Source organism: Nesoenas mayeri, assembly GCF_963082525.1.
Source record: "Nesoenas mayeri genome assembly, chromosome: 1".
Lineage (NCBI taxonomy): Eukaryota > Metazoa > Chordata > Aves > Columbiformes > Columbidae > Nesoenas > Nesoenas mayeri.
The window spans coordinates 32717139-32735653 of record NC_137541.1 but is presented as its reverse complement, the minus strand read 5'-3'; the positions used below and the strand labels follow the sequence as shown (position 1 = coordinate 32735653).

The 18515-nt window shown below is 43.1% G+C and overlaps 1 protein-coding gene across 1 annotated transcript in view; it reads left to right on the top strand.

Annotated features, from left to right (window-relative positions):
• Positions 1-6232: 6232 nt before the first annotated feature.
• The window catches only part of NELL2 (neural EGFL like 2), a gene marked incomplete at both ends in the record, with an annotated part of 152729 nt that continues 140446 nt past the window's right edge, over positions 6233-18515 (top strand). Inside the window, 2 exons of the mRNA XM_080359060.1 lie at positions 6233-6287; positions 6460-6588. Of these exons, the coding sequence (XP_080215186.1) occupies positions 6233-6287; positions 6460-6588 (184 nt within the window). The remainder of the gene's footprint in view (positions 6288-6459; positions 6589-18515) is intronic.

Here is an 18515-nt window from a genome sequence, read left to right as displayed (position 1 = left end):
TGGGGTCTTGGAATGGGGTCTGGCCCCTGATCCAAAGTTGCCTGGAATCTCTCCACTGACTTCAACCACCACAGCAAACTGTAAATGTCATCCCGTAGCATCTGTGTCAAACCTGTAAGAACAGCATGTTCTCTAAAATGGCATCTGCTTTTAATGAAAATAAAGCTTGGAGAATTCATTGAGCCTCTTGTGGTCATTAACAAATTCTGCTGTCAAGTATGGATTTGTTCTGATTTGATTCTCAATTACTGGATTTTCTTTTCCCTTTGTTTTCTACAGTAAGGAGTCTTCTACTATGGAAAATCCTCTCTCCACTTTGGTACTTGCAGATGGAATTACCATATTACATTAGGCAATGGAAGAAGAAGAAAATTGCACCAACCTTCTTCCAGGGACTCATACTCCAGATGGTGTCTGTGAGGGCTGTGTAGATTTTTTTCTTTATTACAAGAGTAAAATATACCAGATTAAAGTCTTTCCATGCCAGCTTTGTTGTCATAAATATTTGTGATGGATATGCTGATTCATTTTTAATAGAGGATAATACTTCAGATGGCAAAATGATCAAAACACAAAGCATATTTAGGTCAGGGTAATTTAACTCTAATCTTGCCTAATTGCTATTGCAGTCTGGACTGACAAGACTGAGCTAATTAAATCCTGATCATGAACTATCCTCTTCTTACTTTACATAGTTCCACGCGCCAAATACAACTCTAGTGCTCCTAGCTGACATTTTCTGAGAAAAGACATTTTTAGGCATCATAATGTGTGAAGGCTGCCAGCAGGGCAGTCTATCACTTTTACCTTACATCAAAGGGATGTGCACCCTCTTGGAGGAAGAAAATAAAGCTAGTATAAAAGACAAGACTCTAGCAAGGAAGGTTAATGTGGGCACCTTGCAAGTCTGAAGATTCTAAGTTCAAATTTGTGAAAAAGAGAGCACAACCTGCACTTCCAGTCTTTCTTCCTTGCCCTTGTATAAAACAAGAATCTTTGGGAAAACTTCCAAAAAATACCTTCCTCTCTACCTCTCATCAATGTAATTGCCTCCATTTATTTCTCTTTCTGTGCCCAGAAGAATGTGGCCATAACAACCACCTTGTGATTTCCAGTGCTCTTGGTGCTGCATTTCCACTGCTGACTACACCAGTCCACTTCCCAAAGCTGCAACCTCAGGCACAAGATGGGAAGCATCCTCAAAAGAAGATAATATACAAAACCAGGAAGACCTGAAACTTTAAGGGATGTGAAGTATGTTCTTTAAAGAGCTATAGCCTTTGTTTCACAGCTCTATTTTCTGATGGTAAGTAATTTTTGTGATTACAAGTGGGGCAATATCAGAACTGCATGAAACATTCATAACTGTAACTAAAATGGGTGATGTCTCCTCAGCTGATGTGCGCTTGAGAGGAATGACTTTGATGCCAAAGCATTTTAACTAGGGTGGTACTGTTATGGTCAGGTGTGTAGCTTAGTCATTTTGACAGTCTCTGCTGGGTCTCAGCCAAGTGCTGTATCTAAATCCCAAGTTCTCCAAGGCTTTCCTGGTCAGAAAGGCAGAATGCATTTCTGAGACGGGAAACCTGCAGCATGCAAGACGCTAATACGGGTACCAGCTCTCAGCCAGGGGAGGCTGCCAAAGTGACAAATTGCAAAGAGAAGCTGAGCAAAGAAGTGAGTGTGCATGCATATTTGTGTGTGGGAAAGGGGGAAAGAGAGAGCATCCCTTCAAGAGAACAGGCAGAAGTATTGGCAGAAAGTATTTGGGGAATCAGGAAGAGTATGCATGGAGGGAACTGTGGAGAGGATAACAAAGCAGCAAAAGGAAATCACCTGCTTTGTGGAAACAAAAAGATGTGCATATGTGTTTAAGGGAGAAGGTGCCACAGAAGTTCCCAGATCTGGTCAGGAAGCTGGCAAGAAAAATCTATCTAATGAACATCTGAGGTTAATTCAAGAACTGCATCTGAGCTTTGTCCTTTGTCATCATTTAGAAAACAAGTGAAAATGATTTTGACGGTCTCACCTTAGTCCCACATGGCATTTCACACATCACACAGCAACTGTGTGGTCCTTACACATGACTGTTTTCATAGATGGAAAATTTGGATCATAATGGCATAATGGTGCAGACAGAAGTCCACATTGAAGGGTATTAACAGAAACTGCTGCAGCATCATTTGCCTGCATTTTCCCTGACTGTAACTAATAAAGGCCCTCATCCTCAGCACTATTAAATTTACTCAAATTAAAAAGCTGCTTCTCTATGACAACAGACCATTCTCCTTGTTCCACTTCAAAAAGTATTAATTATGGAACATCATGTTTTACAAATATTTTTCTGTATAAATGCTACATTAAAACCTATCATATTGAGTAAACAACTATGTGTGTTTTGCAATATAAGGAAGACTGTTTTCTATACTCTCAGAAAAAAAGTTGCATCAGTGTTTTGTAAGTAGGTCAGTGACAATTCCTTATGTATTTCTTAAATTCACATGGACTCTCTGGGTTCTGGCATAGGAATGCATGGGTAAAACTACTGTGAATAAAATATTCATGTTTTTCTTTAAAAATAAATAGACCCAGATAAGCTGCAGTAAGAGAGGTAACGCTTTCCCAATGCAGGATTGTCATCTGTATGCTTTAAGAGCTTTACTCTGTTCAGTTTATTAGCATATAATTAATATGAGAGTAATTGATATGAGATTCCCTTTGCAATGAAATCATTCATGAATTCTGGGCTTGTAACACTTCCCTTATCTCTTCATTCGGTGTGAAAATTGTTGCGAATACTAGTCATTATTCAGAACACCTACTTATTTTTTAGGATCTAGTATGGGTTTTGATTAAGTGTCAGTATAATGTCAGTATAATGCTATCTATTTCATCCAAAAATCTCATTGAAACAATGATGACCAGATGCTGTTTATCAGACAGTTGTATTACAGAGCATCGAATTTGTGTTACACAGTGTGCTCCTGCTAGTGTGACTAAGGAACTAAGGGCACACCTGCACGTCAAGCAGGGACATCACCACCAAGGCCATTCCTCCTTCCAGGAGATTTTGTGGCTGAGTCTAAGGTCAGCTCCTCTGAAAGCCTTTTCACTTATGGTTGCACAAACTGCGTGTGTGGTACTGTTGGCATGCCCGTTGCTGTGGAATTACAGGATGTCAATTAATCCTGGAGGTTTTGTAAAGAGAAGGCTGTTTCACTGTAGATGTGTCAATACCTATGATGAGTAGGTATCCTAAAGAAAGTCACAGGATGAGTCCCGTAGCCCAGGCAAATATTAACCTTGTCTTCTACAGCTGTTCTCTTAAGTAATCCCACCTCTAGCTTTTGTAGGGATCAGAACTACCCTAGCTCACAAATAAAAAGAAAATAAGAAAAAATACCTGCAAAATATGTGAACTCTGGCAAGCCTTCTTGAAAATTGCTGACAGACTGTCCTGGTTTTGGCTGAGATAGAGTTTCCTTCATAGTAGCTGGTATAGTGCTGTGTTTTGGATTTAGTATGAGAAGAATGTTGATAATACACTGATGTTTTAGTTGTTGCTAAGCAATGTTTATACCAAGTCAAGGACTTTTCAGTGAGGAGGCTGGGAGGTGCACAAGAAGCTGGGTGGTGACACAGCCAGGGCAGTCAAACAATTTGAAAGACCTCATCTTCAATATCATATTCCTTCTTGATTAGCTGAATTATCTCACTGTTGACATCTCACATAGCAGAAGCAGAGCTCTGTGTAATGTGTATCATGTCTTCCCTGGGCTCCACAGAGATAAAGGGGAATAGATTAAGGAGGCTGGATGGCATTTTGAGTTATTTTTCATGTACGTGACATGAAGATGAGTGGCCATTCCCCAGAGGTCTATTGAGAGAGAAATGGATTATCAAAGGTGTGGACTCCACCTGATTTACATGCTTACTCTGCTCTGACAGTCCCAGCTAATGGAAAATGTTGGTGGCTGCTGGCAGATGCAAAGAATTCAAGGTAGATATTTGCCTATTTTAGTTTGTCCACTTGCATGCTTGACTCAACTGGTGGTGAGGCTCATTATGCAGCCTTATTGCTCTAGATTTTGAACCTATTTCTTCTCAAATTAATTGCTTCTGGTTCAGTTATCTGTATCCAATGTGATTGAAATAGCATGAAAAGAATCACCGTCGTGTGGCTGTTGTCCATTAAATCCCCCAAGGAAACACATAATCCATTAGACTGCTCTGGTAGACAGCAAATTTCATGAATTCACATGTTCATGAGCACAGTTCCATATCACTAACAGGCTGGAGACAAAGATTTGGAGCAGAAGAGGTGCTAGGTTGATTAGAATGGGGGTGGGATGTCACTATCTCCTCTGCCTATGCAAGATGTAACACCATGGACACCGTATGAGCAGTTAAATAGCTGGTACCAGCAGCAGGATTCCTTCTGTGGTTTTCAGACCAGTTGCAATGGGAAGGGGCTGTAGACACACATTTGTCACAGGGCTGTGCTAGCTCCACCACCTGGAGAAGAAGCCCGTAGCTCTTCCAAGGGTGACATGGGTGGTGGGGCATGCTGAAACTGCGTTCTAACACCCATGCTGTGGATTTGGGTTGAGGGATGGATTGCATTTTCCTGCTTTCATATTTAGACACTCCTCTTGCCTCTTTTTTCTTATAGAAAAGAAGGTCTTTGCTTTGTATGTTGCTTAGAATCTCGGTTAATCTGGCTTAAAAAGGAGATTTACCATTGCCTTCCATGGTCGCATTTAAAAAAAAAAAAAAAAGAAAAGAAAGGGAGAAAAACCCTCTTCCTTTTAGCGTTTGGAATTATTATTGGGAAAGATTTGTAAAGGTTACTTGTAAAGATTTTGTTATTTGTAAAGATCATAGAGGATGAATTTGGGAGAGGTCAATAAACAATACTGGAATTACCAGCTGACATTAGGGTCTTACTGACATACATGTGAAAATAGGGAAAAAGAAAAAAGAGTAATCCTTTATTCTGTAGAATTTGACAAACTGGCAACAAGACATTTCTGCCTTGCACATTGGGAGTCTATGAAAGCGAAGTGAAGAATAAGGCTATTCTTAGCCCCCTTTATAGGCACACAAAGTAAGGCACAGAAATGTCATTTGCTGGAGGGTGAGGAGGGTTAGTTCAGGAACCGAGGACAGGACCGCTGTGCTACTGTAAACCCGTCCTGCACGACAGGGCAACCGGGAACCTGCGGCTGGCAGAGCCCTGTGCTAGCGGCCGTGTCTCCGCACACTCCCATCTTAAGCCAACTACCGGAAACGTCCTCGTTTCTTCCCCCCCCACACCCTCGAATTATTTTGATTCGTGCTCAAAGATCAGGCTGAGGTTTCACCAGAGCCTGGACGGCATTACCTCGGGATGACAATTCAAGCGGTGACTTCAACATGGGCGGACGGCAACAAAGCGCAGAGGCCGCACGGCTGGGCGGCAGGGGAGCGCCCCGAGGGCTCGTTGCAAGCGCCGCCCGGCCACTACCAGCCGCTGCCTCCCGCGGGGCAGCCCGGCCCTCCCCGCCGCCCCCGCCACCGGCTCCGGCTCTCCCCGCCACCGCCCCGGCTCCCCTCAAACTTTCCAGCTGTGCCCCCGTCCGAGCCCGCCCGGAGCCCCCGACAGCTGGTCTCGCTCCCCTCCGCGCCCGGCGATGCCCCAGCGGACGGGGCGACGGGGCGGTGCCTCCCCCCGGCCCGGCCCTGCCCGGCCCGGCGGAGGCGGTGGGCGGCTCCTGCGGCCGCGGCATAAACCGCGGCCCCTCCCGCAGGTCCCTCTGTCCCCGTTGGACGGCGGGGAGGAGAGCGGCTCTCCCGCGGGAGCCGGGCGGAGGCTGCGGCGGTTCTTCAGCCGAGGGGCTGCGCCTGGTGGCGGCGGGGCGGGGAGCTGCGGGGCACGGGCGCGCCGCCTCCGCCTCCCGGCTGCCGCGGCCTCTTTCGCACGGCGGCGGCGGCAGCAGCAGGTTCCGGCGGGCTCCCCCCATTGTCTGCCCGCGGGCGGAGGGCTGCGCTGCCCGCCCGCCCCCCGCCCTCGCCTTTGTGTGCTCCGGCCGGCGGCGGGGCGGCGCGGCGCCCGCCGTGATGCGCGCTGCGGGGCGGCAGGGGGTCCGCTCCTCCCGGTGAGAGGCAGGCAGGGACCCAGCCTCTGCCCCGGAGGATTTTTACCCGCAGCAGCCGGAGGAGGGGGACTATGGACTGAGCGCATCGGTGTACCATGGAGTCGGGCATCCGCTTGAGCACGCTCTGCCTTTTCCTCTGCCTCGGGCCAGGTAGGCGAATGCCGGACCCGCCGGGCGGGCACCCGGGAGCGGAGCCGGGGGAGCTTCGCGGTGGCGATGCTCTGGTCCCCGGGCGGCCGCAGGTGCGGGGAAGCGGCGGGGCGGGAGGGGTCTCGGAAAGTTGCGGTGTCGGCAGGTGGGGTGACGGCACTTTCTGTGTCAGTTGCAGGCTTTGGCGTGGACCCCTCGCTGCAGATCGACGTGCTGTCCGAGCTCCAGCTGGGAGGCTCCACGGAGGGCGTGCGCCAGGTGCCGGGGCTGCACAACGGGAGCAAAGCCTTCCTCTTCCCAGGTATGGCCGCTCCCGGCCCACCTGGCCCCACTCAACTCTGGCCGCCGCGGTCGGTCCGTGCCCCGCGCAGGGCGCATCGTCCGGCCCCCGCGGCGAGGGGCTTGACCGCTCCTGAAGTACCCGTGATCCTTTCTCTTCCTGACCGCTTTTCTTCTACTCTTCCTCTCGCCCCCACCCTGCTTTATTTTTTCTTTTCTTTTCCCCTCTATCTCCCCCCCCCCCCCTTTTTTTTTTTTAATTTGACTGGTAGATGCTTAATTAAAGTACAGCAGAACGGGGCTGGCAGATGGCTTGTTTTGTGAGTCGTGGGGTGCAGTCATGAATAATAGCACCACCCACTCTTCTGCTTCACTTGGGAATCGCTAAACATACCCCAGTTCCAGCTAGGGAAATGCGCACTGAAAGTTTTATGTGAATCGAGCAAAATGCTGAAATGAAGTGACCTGGAGGAGTGAGGCAAGAAATAAAAATGCCCTTTTTTACTGAGTGGCCCTTGTGAGCTTCTGTATCATACCCCTTGTGTGGAAAAAAAAGAATGAGTTTTGGTCTCTTTCAGTGCTTGTGGCTGGTTTTTTGTTCATAATGGGAATGGAAATTTCAAAAATACATTTAGGAAGATTATTAAAAAAAATAAACTTCCTTACATTGTAATTCATAAAGGACTGTAAAACAGCACTCAGTGGCTAGCTGAATTTGTTGGCATAGGTTACATTGCCTATGCTTGCTCATTTTCAGTGTATTTTTGAACTACACTTTAATAATATACTGATAATTTAAATGAAACTGGAGTCAAGAATGCTTTCAGGAAAAACCTCTATCTTATTAAAAAAAAAAATTCCTAAAAATGGCCTTTAAATGCAAGTCTCTTCTCTGAAAGATGATGAGATGCTCCTTAGGAACATGAGTAAAGAAGAGCAAAGAATGTGGCTCAACATCTGATTGAGCAAGAGCAAATCTCATCGGTCCTGTAGTTTTAAAATAGGGGGACTTGATTGCTTGGCTTCTTGTGTTATGCCAGGAGTTCTAGCTTGGGTCTGAAAGCATTTCTAATGCAACAGGCAAGAGTTCTCTCATATGGAAGAGTTATAATTAAAGGGAGATAAGGTCTGGAAAGGGAATTTCTTTTTCATGTTAGCATTAATGAGATAATTTATCAGAAGCTAATAGTTGCCAAAGGTGCTGCTTTTTTTTTTTTTTTTAAGGTTGTCTCTCTAGCGCTGTTCTTCCCCAGTACGGCCAGCATGTGTCACTATGGACATTAATGTGGAGACGCATGGGCATATGCATTCTGAAACACTGACACATGCTGGTTTTAAACATCCCTAATGGACTTTTGGCTGTAGAGCAGAATCCTCTGTGAAGGGGGTAACTTCTCAGAATGGCAACACATTTGTGTGGCTATGAGGTTTGTGTTGTAAAATAGCTGTAATTTTTTAAGGTATGGTTCTGAGTTGAGGTGCCATTGTGCTGTGTGGGGTGAGGGAGAAGTCAAAACTCCCTTTGACTTACATGGTAATAGAATTAGAGGTTTGTAAGAATAAGAGTGTTTATTGTATATTTTCCTAGTGTTGGGACAGAAAATTATTTAGTTACTGAAAAGCTTTTTTCAAGTTGTTCCCTTTACTTTGTAATAATGAGTGCACATAGTTCCCAAATGAGTTAGCAGTTTAGTTGTAACAAAAGGAGACAGGAGTTTTAAATTTCCACCCCAACCTTTTTACTTTGTTGAGAGGAATTGGGGGAATAACAAGGATGAAAACACTTGGGTCTAAATGATGGCTGAAGTCACTCATATCCCTTGGGAAGTCTTCAGCACCCTGCAGGACTGGAGATTTTTTTCCTGCTACTGCATAAGATGACTGCTGATTTTCTTATAGTGCGAGATCCTTACTGAACAGACAGATTTTCATTTTCAAACTTGCATTTAGAAATGGAGACATTTCCTTCCTTGATCAGACCACTGGGTCTACTTAGTCATTTTTGTTCTGCTCTTAGAGCTCACACTGTAGGAACAGTGCTGCAATATATCTCTTTATGTATATGTTTGTGTTACGTGAATTTCAAATATATGTCTCTTTATATGTTTGTGTTAGGTCAATTTAAAATATATGTATGTGCTGACTTTAAGTTTGCCTTTTGCCTATGTGTTTTGCTTAGTCTGTCTAAGGCCTTACTGCTAGACACAAATATTTTTGTGAAAAGGACACAACTTTAAATAGTCTGAACTTATTCTGGAAGCTTTAACTTGTGATCTTTTGCTTTTTGGTTTCTGCAGATATTGAATCTTTTCTTGCACCATATACATATTTATGACATTGTAGTATATTGCCTTTTTTGATAGACTACATTCTCAACTGGTGTAAAGCCTTGCGTTACATATGCTTAAAACATACACAAAACCTAAATGCTGTTCTTAATTTTAGAAAGAAATTATGAAAGTGTCAGATTGAACTGCCAACAGGTAACAGATGCTTAAAGATAGATGATGGGAAAATTGTACATAAAGTTAAAGCAGAATAGTCTCCTTCTGTTTCTAGATGAAAAGTCGGTTTTGACTGCCTAATTAGATGTAGCATCAATTTTCAGTACCAGGGTTTTAGCATCTAATTGGCTGTTCTGACAAATTCTTCTTTGCTTAATTGATTTTCAAAGGTACTTATATTTCTAGGCCATATAACACAAGAACCAGTTACTCTCTGAAGGTAGTTTTAGTCTGTTGTAGTCCATTCAAGAGCATTTAGATTGCTCCTTATACAGTTCCTGACTTGGAAATAACTATAGCCATTTAAAATTGGTGATCACTTGGAGTTTCTTTTTGTGTACCGATCTGCTCTGTTGTTGTACAAATATTATAGAAATTACCAGATTTAAGAAACAGAACTCTTCCCACTGACTTCGGTGGGACTAGATGCTGTGGTCTTGAATTCTAAACTTTTGAGGTGCCTGGTCATCCCTGATTGTAGTGGATGGCACCATCTGAATGCCACTGTAATCTGGCTCTTTAGCTGCAGGGGCTTCTCTTGCTGGAAATGTGATTTGCAAAGTAATTGTAAAACGTTTCAGTGTAGCTTGTGGGAAGATAAAATTATGAATAGAAAACAGGAGGAAGCCTTCCAAAATGGTAGCGTTGCTGTATGTGAACATCTGCCAGCACCTCTTAGCCAACAACAGATACTACTATTTCAAAATATGTTTAGAGGAAGTTTATTCTTCTTTTGGTCAGAGCACTAGAACAGAAGTCAGAATATCTACACCACAAACTTCTCTCTGTTGGTAACAGTTTACATAAGTCAGTAAAATCTTCAATACCTTTGTTTTCCATTTGCAAAACAGGGATGACACCTAAAGGTAAACCCCAAACCAGGGGAGTGGATTGAAGTGTAATTAATGTAGTCAAAGGCTTTTGGAGAAACACCACTTGCCATTCTTAGAATCCTTGCTTAGAATCCTATACTGCATTAATACAATTTGAGATTGATGGAGATGAAAGTCAAGGTAGCCATTTTCCTATGGAAATGTGAAAACCATATTGTTACAAGAGCACTTGTTGCATATGTCACTGCAGGGAAATTTGAAAAGGCAGTCAAAACCACAGCGACAGAGGCTGGAGAGTGCTGAGGGTTTTGGATGGGTCAGACATATCTGACTTAAGTCCGTGCTCAGGAGACTTAATGTTAAACATGTACAAGGTCCCAATAAAGCCAGGTATTTCAACTTGTAATAGGAAATGGCATTCTGAGGGGTGAGAATCTGAATAAGGGCTGCAAGTGTAACTTGGTCTCCTGTGCAGTCCTCTAGGCAGTAACTTTTTGTCACCCTCTCTTCTCCGTCTAGACTCTGTGCTATATATATTTTATAGATATAATATTTTGATAGTCTTTCTGGATCTTACTTGCTCCTGAGAGCAAATACTTGGCATCAGACTATCTCTTCTCACAAAGTGTACGTGTAGTAATGGAGATACCTTCCCACTGCCTCTAGCAGCAGTGGAGGGTGGTGGAAGGTACGCTGTAAATCAAGCCACCAAAAATGGAAGCCAAGTAATGTGTAAAGAAAGTATATGCCCATCAAAAGGTGTATATATCCCTCAAAGAGGAGGCTAAAGGGTAAACAGAAGAATACAGTCAGATGGTTACAAGCACAGGAACATGTATTAAGGAAAAGATAAAAAGGACATGGCAGTCATGAAAATGTGGGAGCCTATGTATCTGAATGCAGAACTTGGATCTCATTCAGAGGATAAGCTTTTTCTCTGCCAGTTGGGGTGTGTAACTCTTAATATGTTTATAAATATTTGGATAATTCTGATGAGGGACAGTTCTACAGGCAAGATATGGTATATTCTGATGGGGAACAAGATGTGCTATAAAACACCAAAGAAATTATTTAATCTGTCAGTGGGATACATGAAAGGACTCAGCACTACCGTTCTTTGAATTGGGACTTGCTGGCACAAACTGCTGGCAGGAAAAAAGCCCTAAAATAGGCATCTTTGTGTAAATGATTTGTTACCTATTGCTGTGTGACTGGATCATTAGCCTGTTATTTTGAAATGCTAGCAAAACAATGTTACTATATATATAATACATACCTTACATCCCTTAGGAAAGATCATTGGTTTTGGCCCATGACATGATCTCTGGACATTGCTAAATAAAGGAGCCAAAAAATAAAGCTTTAAAACTAGAGATGAGTAAGCTTTCTGTAATAGAAATAGGATTTACGTTGCCTATGTACTTCACAGGCACGTTTTGCCTTGCCACCTGTCACTGAGACTATGGACAGATGCTTTCTCCTGGTTCCAGCTGAGCCTGCTGAAAATATTACTGTTCCCAGCTGCTTGTTACCACCCATGAGCTAGAGGTTACTGTCCCCACAACTTTTCCAAAGCAAGAGGTCGTATGAGCATTCCCATGTCTACTGATCACAAAGCCAGCCAGGTTCAGGTGCAAACCTGGCTGACTGCAGTGACATGGATTAGAGAGTCCTGTAAAATCCCCTTTCTCCAGCTGTACTCATCTCCCAGAGGAGTTCTAACAGACAGCTGGGGGAGACAATGCTGATGTTGCCAACTGGCATGGCTGACTGCAGAGTAAATACCTATCTGCAGATTTATTTTTTTTTTTGTCTTGAAAGCAAGCTTGTTTCTCTCAGAATCACTGAATCCTCAAAATGTGGGACCTCCAGCACAGACATCATCTGCAGATAATAAAATTTCCCAGAATTTTTAGAAATACTGAAATAGAGTTTAATTTCAGTAAGTACTGGAGTGTTTTGCGATGTTAGGAATGCCTAGTGTAAGCAATTACTCTATGACAATGCAATAGCCAGAGAGATCCAGATTTTGGAGTATCTGGAACAACAGCCAATGCTGTCCCTCTGCTGCCCCCATCCCCTTTTGCCTCTGGTATGTTCCAAAGTCACCTCTGCATCTGTGCAAACAGTAACCATTATGGTACAGCCCTGCCAGGGTTGTGATCGATGCTGCTGGGGAGCCTGGCTGTGGCCATGAAGCATCTCCTCTCTCCAAAAGAGCTGAATGTTCAACATCTTCCTCCTCCTGTCAGCAGTAGTAGCAAAAGGAGGTGTTTGGGAAGTGTCTGCTGTTTGAAGAGCCTTCCCTAAATAAAGGAGGCAGTATGTGAGAATCCTGCATCCAGTGCCCATCCTGAACCATGCTGAGTTACCATGCAGGGACAACTAGGATGCACTTAGCTGCTGCACAGCCATACACTGCTGAATAATCATGAGTATGCCTATTATTTGAGACTGTGTTGCTTGCTAGCTGCTAGTTTATCTGTGAAACTGAAGGGGGTAAAAAGTTACAGAAAGAAAAATAATTTCAATGTTGTGGACTTGTGATTGATGCTTGTAATGGTGCAGCAGAGGGTAGTACTGGGAAATGGAAATGTGAATGGGAACCTAATATACTGGAGGTACCAAGGAAACTCAAGTTGCCAGAGAAGAGACTGTAATCCCTGTATGTAGTCGTTCATACAAAATAATGTTAAGGAATGACAGAAAACTTGGCCTGTTGCATTTGGGGATTGTAACTGTCTCAGTGCTCAAAATTTCAAATAAATAATGTTGCTGAGGGTATGTATTGGGCATATAAAGCATCACAAAGGTGTAAGTGTAGAGCAGTAGAGTTATTTTAAGTATGGCTCTATTTATTATGTCATTGTTTGTTGCAAGAAAAGGTATTTTACACTTTTTCTACAGTGGGTTTTTTGGGGGGAAGGAAAGGAAATAAGCAGAAATTAAATATTCCCTCTGTAGCTCTCTTGCCATGTGTCTTGATATATGGTCTTGACATAGACTTTTGTCACCTTTCAGTCTGTAAAATTCTTAAGAGCATGGATTCTGAAAGAAGGTACAGCATGGGGAGAGAAATGATACATGCTTGCTGGTGCAGGCACTGTACCTTGCCTGTCCAGATTCCCCTGGGAGACAGGGCGAAGCAGCATGACTTCCACGGCTTTGCATGGACTTGGTGGGACAGCGAGCACCTCCATCCTCTGCTATGTCAACTTTTGGAGTGAATTAGTACCTACGCTTATTAATCAGCAAGGGTTTGACTCTATTTAGAGATATCCTATTGTGTTCTCATAGGCCTGACATGGTGCTTTTCACAGCCAGATTTCATCTAATATTTGCAATAAATTGGAGTCTCCAGGGGTCTGTTTTTACTTGGGTTAATGCTGATTCTCTAAAACTATTTTTAAAACAAGCATTTGGTTCTTCAGGTTAATTCAAATAACCATGCTCTGTTTATACATTAAGTATTGCCCAAAACAATTCATACTGATTAATAACAGATAGAATTGCATTTGCTTGTTCATACCTTTACGATCAGGCCCCTTCTAAAAATACTGCAGTTACAAACCCGTTGTTGAGCCTGGTATTATCTCAGGGCTCAAACCAAAGTATTTGTTGGAAAGCTGAGGATGGGTGTGATGTGCTGCTCTGAGGCACGTATAGAAGTAAAATATATGAAGATGGTGTCAGTGTGGTGATGTGGAGCAGAGCCCTGCTTGGTGTCATGAGAAGGGGTGAGATGTTCTAAGCCAGGGGTATCAAACTCGTTTTCACCAGAGCCCACGTCAGCCTCGTGGTTGCCTTCAAAAGGCCGAATGTAATTCTAGGACTGTATAAATGTAGGAGTAGTTCCATTTCTACAGTCCTAAAATTTCATTTGTCCCTTTGAAGGCAACCATGAGGCTGATGTGGTCCCTGATGAAAATGAGTTTGATACCCCTGGTCTAAGGAGTGGAGGCCAAGGTGTTTCTCCATGTCCATGACTCACCCACCAGGCAACCTCTCCTGGCAGCGTAGCAGGGGACCCTGGTCTCAGCTGAAGATGAAGATGTGATGGTGACAGCAGGACAGCATCTGTCCTGCGTACTGGAGAGAAGCCAGCACCTGCGGCTTGTGTGCCCTCAGACGGGAACAGTGACTCTCCTGAGTAGCTGTCAAGCACATCTTTCCATATTGCTGGGGGAGGATTGCGTTAGCAAGGGGTAGTGACGTGGGAAAATGAGGTCTTGTTACCCTTATGTAATGGCTTTTGCTGTGACATAGTTCAGTAGTCACGAAGCGTGGCTGAGAGTAGGTAGGTTAATGGGGTTTTTTATGGTTTCTTCCCCCACTGCAGCACGATTCATTCTCCAGTGAGGTTTCAGAGAGGAGAGCAGCATTTGCTCTGTATCTCTTAATCTAGATCAGTCTTAATGTCTGTTTCCCCCCTCCTGTTTGTTTATAATATCTAGGAAATAGGTTTCCTATGCTCCTTCTCCTTGCTTCCATTCTCCCAGTCTGTATCCTTCCTGGCTTGGAAAAATAACTCCAAGAGTGGTTAACTGCACTGCTTCCACTGTGTCTTAAGGGTGGTACAGAACTGAGCTTGTAAGCTATTTAAAACCAGTGAATAAGAGGTGGAGATTACATATAGCTGTTATGGAAAACTGTACTTCACGTAGTGACTCTTCAGTTCCATATATTTTGTCCTGTTTGGTCATGTGCCAAGGGGCAGATCCGCCGAACAGCTCTGTTCTCCTGCCTGCACTGCTAAGGTAGAGATGAATAAGAGATGAAAAATTGTTTTTCACTGGATTTTTTTCCTGTCCCTCTGTTTTGCTTAGATTCCCCTAATTTTGTCTCAATGTTTAAGAAATACTGATTTTTTTCCTCTCAGTGTTGTCTGGTAAGAAAGGGTACCTCAGAGTGCTGTGTGGGTTTTTCTTTGTTTGTGGGTGTTTGTTTTTGCCTAGTCATGTTTTCCATTATGAATGTTCACTCAGGTATTTCAGGTAGCTATTACTGAACTTTAAAAACTTAAAATAAATTTGTAGCAAGTATGTTATTGAAGTTATGATTCTATTTATGGAGTACACGTATTTTTCTTTTCTCCTTTAAACCATGTTTAGGTGGAAAGAATGCTGTAGCCATTTCTAACATGTAAGAATTTTAAGGCAAAAATTTCTCATTACTTGTTATGCTAACAAGTTTTTGTTTGTTTGTTTGTTTGTTTGTTTTTTATGCATACTTTTTTGAGGGTGCATCATCCTGGTGACTTCAGAGAGAAATAAGAGCTTAGAAAACTGACTTTTGCTTTGAGCTGTCTTGGGAGATGATACTCAACTCTTGTGCTCCTGCAGGGTGCTAAAGCAATGGATGTAATATTAAAAGACAAGAAGACTAAGAGGGACTTTTGAAGATAGTGTTCAAAAGAGTTTTAGCAGATTAACATATTTGCAGCAGCAACATTGCTACAACAGACTAACGTTTCCAAAGGAGCCATTACAATCAATACTGCTAGTGATCCATATCTGAGAATTTTTAAAGTGAAATTTGGGTGGCAATTTCCCCTCTAAAAATATAGAGGAAGTATAATAAGAAAAAGACCTCCAGTTGTAGAGTTGTCCTCTCTGTTAGGCAGAGCAACATTTACACTGCTTCCTCAGCATACATGCTTATTTAAGTATAATTAGATGATGGTAACATCCATACTGTTTATCTTATCAAGAGAAGATGACAGGTGCTAGTCTTGACTCCGTGGCTGGGAATCTATGTCTCTAAATACAGCTCCATAATGCTCCAGAAGTGTTCCAAAGAAACTGTTGTGGTTTTGAGGTCAATAATCTGGGTTTTAATGATTCTCTAAACATGAATTTGCAAATGGGGTCATGACTGTTCCAAAGGCATTCTTTCAGATTTCCTGTAACATTGGCTAATGTCCCTTGAACTTGAATCAGTCCCAGCTTTGCTCAGCCCCCATTCGAGGAGTGTGGCAGACTTGAGGAAATATGTGTACCCTGGTCAGTGATGCTCTTTTTAAGAATCTCTACATATACCCTTAGCATTTGAAGCATAAACAAAGTATACTCTAGTAAGAGATCTGGGAGCTTGGATTTTTTTTTAAACTGAGGTTATGTCTTTGTTATTACATTCTGTGTTCTTCCTAAAACTGTTCTTTGCATCTAAGTATGTTTTAATGGTACTCAGTTAAAACAAGCCTGCAAGAGCATGGCAATCAGGGTTTGGAAGCATTTCTAATTTTAACTCATCCAAGCTTTTAAGTTGGGCACATGCTTAAAACCTGTAGCTGATTCACTGAGGCTAATGGACACATTCATAGAAGCCTGGACTCATTAATACCTGATTTAAAAGGCATTTTCTTGCAGGAGAACCTGAACTCTGGTCCTCCTCAGCTTCCTTGGGACCTCTGTCAACTGTAGCTTGAGTCTCCCATATACATTCTGTCTGTCTGCCCTGCTCATAGCTGAGCTGTGCGCATAGTATTCCTTGGTATCCCTTCTCTTTGATGTTCCTGATTCAAAATCCTTCTAACCTTTTATTTTTCTGGCATTAAAACAGATAAAGGGAGTGGAGATTTTTCTGAGAATGTCAGTATGGCTGGTGGCTTGGGCCTTACTTGTCACCCCTCTGGCGCTCCCACCTCATTTCTGCTGGTACCTGAATTCTCTTTACGGTTCAGACTCCAGCCTTCTGCTCCCATCTGTTGCTGTTTGCTCAGCGCACTACTGGAGACCTGTGGCTAGCAACAGAGTTGTTGGATGTGTCTGCCATGCTTCAGATGCAATTTTTTTCCAGTGGTGGCCTTCCTCCCCCTCCCTTGCTGTGCTGCTTTTGTTGTTGGGATGGAGGTTTGGTTTTTCTGGAGCTCTCTAAGTTGGTGACTGTTGATCATTCTCTTGTGTCAGAAGTAAATCTTTCATGCAGACCACATCATTGTGATCACCTGGGAAATTAAGACAGATCTCATATTAATGCTTTCTTAAGCTCACCATTGTGTTGTATGAAAATAAATCAGCCTGAACACTTAGCAGTTTGGTGAGCTGAAGGCAGTTAACCCTTATGTGGGTATGAAAACAGTTACAGCCTAGAAAGCCAGAGGTGAAGGAAAGCTAGGATGAGTGATGCAAGCCATTGCAAAGAGGAAGAAACAGCTTCTTAATGGGGAGGAAAAAAAAGCTAAGCCCAGGACATCGACAGACGTTTGAGGTTGAGCTACAGAATCTCAAGAGATTCCTTCCAGCCTAAATGATTCTGTGAAACAGAGGCTTCAGGTGGTAGGTCTTCAGGAGCAGCATGTGGGTCACAGGGAAAGGAACTTTTGAGAGAAAATGACCAAGCAGAATTAATAAGTAGGTCTTACTGACACTCGCATAGTAAGAAGCAAGTAAGGGAGAGATGTGGTCTGTCGCTCAGAGGATGTAGGAGTATCTACACCCAGCATGATCCTAATCCAGAGGTGCCATGGTTGGTGCTGGTCTTCTGCAGTCTGTCATTGTATGACCCTTCACCACTGGAATATGATATACTTGGGAAGCTTGAATTGTGTTGTATTCTGGGAGAAGGGTAGTTAATGTAATCCCACTTGATCTACACCTAGCAGAGTCTGCTTGCGTGGTTTATTGTTGCCATTAAGTTTGTACTTGATTGTTTTTAATTGATTAACATTTGTTTACCTTTGGTAGCCTGCTTTTTCATTTATAAAAAGCTGACAACACTGTTTCCTGCTCTTGTCCTCCCTCTTGATGTGACTTGTATAACTCTTTATATTCTGACCATGCTATACAACTAGGGATTGGAAATAAATTCAGTCTTTTACCAGTTCTCATGTGTGTCATGCCCTTATTACAGTACCAGTAGGGCTGCAAGGCGATGCATTATTTTTCTTGTGCTCTTCAGTCTGTGTCCCAGTGTTAACAGTGTTTCTTGGTGTGATATTTTTGTTTGCTGTTAGGTCAGTTTGACACAAAGTGCTCATATGAGAGCATGCAGCTGAGCATAACTAGGTGCAGATGGCAGCAGCAAGGAAAACAAGACAGGCTTGGTTTTCTCCACAGGTTTCAAAGTGTCCTCAAAGCAGCTTCTAGAAAACTGGTTTGTGCCTAAAGGGGTGTGAGTGTGTGCATGTATATAAACTTATAAAGCCATAGCAGCTGCAACCTTTTGAATGTAGCTGGAACCCGTCTTGAAGTGAAGCAGCGGACAGAAGTCCCACTCCACTACCTCTGTGTCCTTGTTCAAGCATAATAGGTTTTATAGTGGGTATTGGCCATGAAAAACCTAAAAAACTTTATGTAACAGCACTTGATACTACCTATGAGGGAGCAAATACAAAGAGTCTTCAGAGGAAATGAGAATAGTGTTGGAATATAGACTAGGGGAAAACTAGTAATCAAAAAAGCTATTGCATCGCATAATTGATAACTTGGAACCTATCAGTCACCAGAAAGCATTATAATAATAAATACCTGGGCCAGAACATAGCATACAGCGCACATTTTAATTTCCTAGGAGTGGAATTTCTATAACAAGAACAGAAGTTGTCTTTTAGCTTTGTCATTTTGTTGTCATGTAATAGGTCCCCACTGCGTAGCACCCGCTCTCCTGGTGAT